Source organism: Mizuhopecten yessoensis, unplaced genomic scaffold (genome assembly GCF_002113885.1).
Source record: "Mizuhopecten yessoensis strain PY_sf001 unplaced genomic scaffold, ASM211388v2 scaffold2307, whole genome shotgun sequence".
Lineage (NCBI taxonomy): Eukaryota > Metazoa > Mollusca > Bivalvia > Pectinida > Pectinidae > Mizuhopecten > Mizuhopecten yessoensis.
In genome coordinates this window covers 1,039,653-1,047,621 of record NW_018404481.1, presented here as the reverse complement: position 1 = coordinate 1,047,621, position 7,969 = coordinate 1,039,653, and the positions used below count along the sequence as shown (strand labels likewise).

General features: G+C 34.5%; 1 protein-coding gene across 1 annotated transcript; it reads right to left on the bottom strand.

Annotated features, from left to right (window-relative positions):
* Positions 1 to 1,651: 1,651 nt before the first annotated feature.
* On the bottom strand, positions 1,652 to 4,924 carry LOC110445449 (uncharacterized protein DDB_G0290685-like). The gene has a single exon (XM_021490088.1). The coding sequence runs from the start codon at positions 4,922 to 4,924 to the stop codon at positions 1,652 to 1,654; it is 3,273 nt and encodes a 1,090-aa protein (XP_021345763.1).
* Positions 4,925 to 7,969: the final 3,045 nt, after the last annotated feature.

Sequence of the window (7,969 nt, the reverse complement as noted above, 5' to 3'; positions counted from 1 at the left end):
ATTGTTGAAGTGACGTCATGCCATTGTTATGAATAGGGGAATCCCCCCGTCTCAACCCTAGGGTGAGACAAGAAAATCTCACACCGGTAAAATGGTGGATATCCCTGCCCAGGGTAAGAGAAATAAAGTTCCGGATGCTATTGTATAGAATACCTTTGATCTTGTACTGGATACAACAGGTGGATTATCACTATAAACAGATGTTAAGAATATCACTTTTAACAGACGTTAGCTTTTTAAAAAAAAACACATAAGGATTATCAATTTAAGCATACGTTAGGATTATCACTTTATACAAACTTTAGGATCATCACTACATACAGACGTTGGGATTATCACCTTATGCAGACGTAAATATTATCACTATATACAGACGTTAAGATGATCATTGTATATAGACATTAGGATTATCACTTCATACCGACGATTGGATTATCTCTTCATACAGACGATAGGGGTTTCACTTCATACAGACTTTAGGATTATCACTTTATACAGACGTTAGGATTATCACTTTATACAGCCGTTAGGATTATCACTACATAAAGACATTAGGATTATCACTTTATACAGAAGTTAGGACTATCACTACATACAGACGTTAGGATTATCACTTTATACAGACGGTAGGATTATCACTATATACAGACGTTATGATTATCACTTTATACAGACATTAGTATAAATACTTTATACAGCCATTATAATTATCACTTGATAAAGACGTTAGGATTATCACTTCATACAGACGTTAGGAATACATTTGTATCACTTCAAACAGATGTTTTGAATGTCCCTCCATTCAGACGGAAGAATTATCACTATATACAGACGTTAAGATGATCATTGTATATAGACTTTAGGATTATCACTTCATACCGAGGATAGGGGTATCACGTTATACAGACTTTAGGATTATCACTTCATACAGCCGTTAGGATTATCACTACATAAAGACATTAGGATTATCAGTTTATACAGAAGTTAGGATTATCACTACATACATACGTTAGGATTATCACTTTATACAGACATTAGGATTATCCCTTTATACAGACGTTAAAATTATCACTTTATACAGAAGTTAGGACTATCACTACATACAGACGTTAGGATTATCACTTTGTACAGACGGTAGGATTATCACTATATACAGACGTTATGATTATCACTTTATACAGACATTAGGATAAATACTTTATACAGCCATTATAATTATCACTTCATACAGACGTTAGGATTACCACTTCATACAGACGTTAGGAATACATTTGTATCACTTCGAACAGATGTTTTGAATGTCCCTCCATTCAGACGGAAGAATTATCACAACAGTCAGTCGTAAAAAGTATCACTCAATACAGGCTTAAGGATTATTGCTGAATAACGAATCTTTAAACACGTAAACAACAGCATTATGAGGAAGGCAGTAGTTAATTGTTTTAAATAACTGTGTGATACTATATAACTGATATCAGAAGGGATTACAGCAATACACAATGCCAAATATGACGGGTATATATTTTCCTTTGTACCTCTAAAGCTATGATATTGTTGAGTTTAATACGGAAGTATTGACTGCACTACTGTATCTATTCCCCTGATCTAACTCTGTACTGTATATCCTCACCTAATGACACACTTTATCTACTCACCTGAAAAACCCACGGTGTCCAATAGCTTCTGTGCTCGAGATTCCGACACGTCCCCTACCGTTGTTGTATCCAATATTTTCCCCGCTTCCATCAACTAGCCGCTGAAAATTTCCATCACGTAATCGAATGACTTTCAGAATGTCTGATCTAGATTTTCGGAGGTTTCTCATAAAGCTCGTTAAAAATCTTCTCGGTTCAATTTTCTTGCTGTCTTGATATTTGTTTTGCTTTCTCTCTGTACTCGCCATGTGAGGTTTAAGTTTTTCGGCCTTAGTGAACTCGTGTCTACGTCTAGCAAGATCTGATGGAGACTTCCTCTTTGCATTTTCAGTAAATCTTTCATGACTATCAGGCAGGGTTTTACTATGTTTGTCCGTGCTCTTAGAGTATTCGTTAGATCTCAATCTGCCTTTTGAACTTTCACCGTCAGACTGGGAGCGTTTACCTGGTGTAGAATCTGCCGCGGTATCAGCCTTTTTCTGCTTAGAATCACCCTCTGATCTTAAACTACTCTCTGCAGAAGACTTTCCAGATCCTGCATCTTGAGTAAAACTTTTGTTTTCAACACTAATGTTGTCAGACTTTGATTGCTTGTCAGATGGAGAACCATTTTCTGTACCATTACTTTCAGCACTATATCCTTGATCTGAAGAGAAATCACTTTCTTTGCTTTCACCGCCAGAGCTAGCTCCTTCGTCTGATGTTGAACTCGTTTTACTATCACTGCCAGATTTTGAATCCTTGTCTGATGTTGAACCATTTTCCGTACTCTCACTGTCAGATTTGGATCCTTCGTCTGATGATGAACCTGTTTCCGTACTATCACCGTCAGAATTAGATCCTTCGTCTGCACTGTCTTTATCAGATTTAGATCCTTTGTCTGATGTTGAACCCTGATCTGTACTGTCACCGTCAGAATTTGATCCTTCGTCTGATGTTGAACGCTTTTCTTTACTTTCACCTCCAGATTGAGATCCTTCGTCGTCTGTGGTTGAACCTGTTTCATTACTATCATCATTAGAATTAGATCCTAAAACGTCTGATGTTGAACCCTGTTCTCCACTGTCTCTGTCAGATTTAGATCCTTTGTCTGATGTTGAATCCAGTTCTGCACTGTCACCGTCAGATTTAGATATGTTGTCTGATGCTGAATCCTGCTCTCCACTATCTCTGTCAGATTTAGATCCGTTGTCTGATGTTGAAGCCTTTTCTGTACTGTCTTTGTCAGATCTAGATCCTTTTTCTGGTGTTGAACCCTGTTCTGTACTGTCACTTATAAAGTTAGAACCCTTGTCTGATGTTGAACCTCTTTCTATACTTTCACTGTCATGTTCAGATCCCTCGTCTGAATTTGAATCTCTTTCATTAGTTTCATTATCAGATTTAGATCCCTTGTCTGAGGTTGAACCTCTTTCTTTACTTTCATTATCAGATTTAGATCCCTTGTCTGAAGTTGAACCTCTTTTATTATTTCCATTATCAGATTTAGATCCCGTGTCTGAAGTTGAACCTCTTTCATTACTTCCATTATCAGATTTAGATCCCTTGTCTGAAGTTGGACCTCTTTCATTACTTCCATTATCAGATTTAGATCCCTTGTCTGAGGTTGAACCTCTTTCTTTATTTTCATTATCAGATTTAGATCTCTTGTCTGAAGTTGAACCTCTTTCATTAGTTTCATTATCAGATTTAGATCCCTTGTCTGAGGTTGAACCTCTTTCTTTACTTTCATTATCAGATTTAGATCCCTTGTCTGAAGTTGAACCTCTTTTATTATTTCCATTATCAGATTTAGATCCCTTGTCTGAAGTTGAACCTCTTTCATTACTTCCATTATAAGATTTAGATCCCTTGTCTGAAGTTGAACCTCTTTCATTACTTCCATTATCAGATTTAGATCCCTTGTCTGAGGTTGAACCTCTTTCTTTATTTTCATTATCAGATTTAGATCTCTTGTCTGAAGTTGAACCTCTTTCATTATTTTCATTATCAGATTTAGATCCCTTGTCTGAGGTTGAACCTCTTTCTTTACTTTCATTATCAGATTTAGATCTCTTGTCTGAAGTTGAACCTCTTTCATTATTTCCATTATCAGATTTAGATCCCGTGTCTGAGGTTGAACCTCTTTCTTTACTTTCATTATCAGATTCAGATCTCTTGTCTGAAGTTGAACCTCTATCATTACTTCCATTATCAGACTTAGATCCCTTGTCTGAGGTTGAACCTCTTTCTTTACTTTCATTATCAGATTTAGATCTCTTGTCTGAAGTTGAACCTCTTTTATTATTTCCATTATCAGATTTAGATCCCGTGTCTGAAGTTGAACCTCTTTCATTACTTCCATTATCAGATTTAGATCCCTTGTCTGAAGTTGAACCTCTTTCATTACTTCCATTATCAGATTTAGATCCCTTGTCTGAGGTTGAACCTCTTTCTTTATTTTCATTATCAGATTTAGATCTCTTGTCTGAAGTTGAACCTCTTTCATTATTTCCATTGTCAGATTTAGATCCCTTGTCTGAGGTTGAACCTCTTTCTTTACTTTCATTATCAGATTCAGATCTCTTGTCTGAAGTTGAACCTCTATCATTACTTCCATTATCAGACTTAGATCCCTTGTCTGAGGTTGAACCTCTTTCTTTACTTTCATTATCAGATTTAGATCTCTTGTCTGAAGTTGAACCTCTTTTCGTAGTATCATTATCCGATTCAGATCTCTTGACAGACGTAGAACTCAATACTGGCCTGGCAACATTATTGGTATCACCTTCAATGCTATCTATTTGCTTTTGCTGATAGTTGTCTGTACTTTCCATGCCTAAAGTGTCCCTTTCATCACTATCTATCCCTTTCCTCGAACTTTCCGCTGAACGGTAAGATTTGTCCGCACTGTTATCACTTAGTTTCTCGACGACATTGCTGGTATTTTCTGTATATTTTTCTTTGCTTTGTTGCCCTCGTTTCTCAGCACTGTTGACATTTATTTTCATTTTGGCTACCTTATCTTCCCTTTGTTGTTCGAAACTGTCGGTCTTCCTTTTTTCACGTTGAACATTTTCGCGTAGGCGTGTCTTGTCAATCCGCAGCTGCTTCGTTGGTTGTGTCTCAAATCTAGAACTCGTATAACCTCTAAAAGAAGAAGTGCTGACCGGTTTATCCGAATGAACAAGTTTCAGTTCGATCTTCCGGTTCCTTGCTGTTGAACGCAGTCGTTCTCTTTTAAGTGTGCACGTCAAAATACACCTTATGCACCATCGTCGAATGTTCATTTCACTTGTCCTCAAAAGCCTGAGACACGTGCCATGGGAATTGCATGGAGGGCAAGGCAACCATCTGATCAACAAATCGTAGCCCACGTTTCTCCCTCTTGTCGTGGAAACGAATTTCGCATCTAAGTAAACATAAAAAAATGGCATAGGCAGAATATAATTTTGTTTTATCATTTTTCATTTGTTAATCAATCATTTTTTGTGTTCTAAATTGCAATCTAGGACAGTAAACATGAACGCACGCGAGCCTCATTTTTCACCCTCGATTTTAAATTGGTTATCTTAATTATTCTGCTGGGCTCCTGCTTGAAAACTTTAAATCCATACAAATGTAATGAGAAATAATGATATCTGCCTTAAAATTGTATAACTCTTAAGGATTGAATTCCGCTTTGTTGAGGTTTATGAGGTTTATACCCCTTAAACCTCAACAAAATGGGATTCTATCCTTATATTTACATTCAGAGCGATATTGATATTTGTTTGGATAATTTCTAAAATATCGGTCTTGTGCAAGTCTACCACCACGGAAGGTATCAAAACTTATGACGTCATAACTCACTGTGAGTCGTCGTCCTGGTAAGATCAATAAGCAAATTAAGATGTAAATTATTTTTTGAATTTAATTGAATACTTCTGACAAAAAATAAACAAATTGAAAACAATCTATGAATTAAACTACTTCCCGCGCTCCGCGGAATAACAGAGTAATCAGGTTGATAATAAGCTGATGTATTCATACGCCAACTAAAATTTTCATTGAAAAATAATCTTTAAAATGTTAAGTAGGTATATTGAGTCCAAGTTCAGTAGAAAATGTAAATATATAGTAATAAACTTCTTTAATATTAAAGATAGGAAGTATTGAAAGATATAAAAGAACAGTGTTTTTCATTGGTTATTAAATCATCATTGTCTATTGTCAAGATTGAGACAAATTAAAGTAAAATGTCTTTTGATTATGAATGTGTCCTGTTGTTAATCTGAATAATAACGAAATGAGTTGTGACAGAATGCAGAAAGCTCGTTTAAACATTTCCATATTGCCTCAGGCCTGATGGGCATAGGAAATCGCTTAAGTAATATTAAATGTTATTTCGTGGAAAAATCATTACATTTAAAGATGCTTCTGTATCTTATTTTGTCTTCGGATAATCATTTCGAATCCCTATGCATGTAAATTTGTGCTTATGATTTTAATATTTTTTTAACATATTTTATGTTTAGCATCAATTTTACCATCCTAATTAATACTTTCATGTGGTATATCAAATTTCCATTTCAAGAGAATAATAATAATATTGAATAACCGAGCCTTGAAAATTGTGATTGGACTAAACACCAACAAAATGAAGCCCTATCAAGTGCATCTGTACATAAACCAGGACCCCAACATCATATGCCCGCATCGAACTGAGCCTAAACTAAATTCCAAATAGACTAAACATAAAGATTCAAGGTGAGTCAAATTCAAAAGCGTTGGTGGTATAACGACCAGTGTTCTTATGACCTGTAACAACCTATTAATTATTTATATTTATCAATTCAATAGTCGTAATATTGAATACTCATATATATGCATATATATATATTGTTAACGATCAGCCCCATCATTTACAAATATATATATATATATTTATTTTATCTATATAACATAAAATCGTTGTAACAAAGCTAGAAACGTTAGATTAATTTGGTTAATAAGTTGATAAAATAATACGGTTTTAAAGCAGTAACAACAACAGTGTGAACGACATTACGTCACATTGTTTTAAGAACAGCTGCTTCTTTGTGAAAACATAAATATTATTACATAACATAACATGCAAGATAAAGAACATTAATTAATACTTAAGAATAACAGTGGTGCTAATATGTACTTACCACTAAGGGCTGAAGTAGCTGACAAAACCAAGAAAATAAGAAGTGGTTTCATTTTTTCCGTTTTCTGAAACGTCACAACCTTCCTCTGGTTCTATCAGCCCTTAGAAATAAAAAAAAAATACAAATTCAAACATTTAAGTTACATTAGGCCTTTATTAAGTTATTGCTGCTCACGCTTTTCTGTAATTGTAATTTCCATCTGTCAACATAAACAAGGGATTTGATGCTTGGGTCTCGTATAGTGAAGTGCGTGCCCACTCTGGACGTGACAATATTTATATATATATACATCAGTCATTGTGTCAAATGGGCAGGAGATATACACAGGGATCAGGGAGACGTAAAACATCTTTTGATAACGAAAAAGGGACTATGAAAACAATTAACCTAACATAATGGCAAACAAATATTGAAAATTATTATTTAATATATATAAACTATTATATAATTTTTATTTAAATATTTGCAGTGTAACGCTTAGAAGCTGTTAAAATGAAAAAGCGATGATTTAAAGGAAAACAATCTAATATAATGATCAAATAAAATTGAAATTTTCAAAAGATATATACAATGTATATATAATTTATTATATCAATCTTGATTATATCTTTACAGTGTAACGCTGAGGAGCGACACTTACCAGAGGCTCTTGAACATTACGCTTATTGTGTAAGTCAAATAAAAACAATTCGTGTAAAATCCTGTATATATTATTAAAAGAATAAAAGTTAATGTTTCACAGATAAATTCTTAAGGGAACTACCTTAACTCATCTATTTTACATAGGTGTGTCACATAATATTATGATGTTCCATACACATGCCTTTTAGCATAAATACATATATCAATATGCATTTTTGATTTCTTACGCAAATTTAAAGAAGTAAGCATTGATTTTTTTTTCAATTTCCCCTAAATTGAAGAAAACATGGAAGAAAACCTCCGATTCCGCAGAAGCCCAGCTTTATTCCCCTCATACAGATACTATACATTTCGCTGAACCTATAGAGGGATATAGTGACTGCAATATTGAGGCAAGGTAAAAGGAGAAAAAACATTTGGTTTGAAAGTAGATCCATCATGTGGCAAACCATGAAACAATAAACCACTAGTAATAACAGAAGTCAGTCGAGATAGGATTTTGAGGTTTCCAACAAAGAA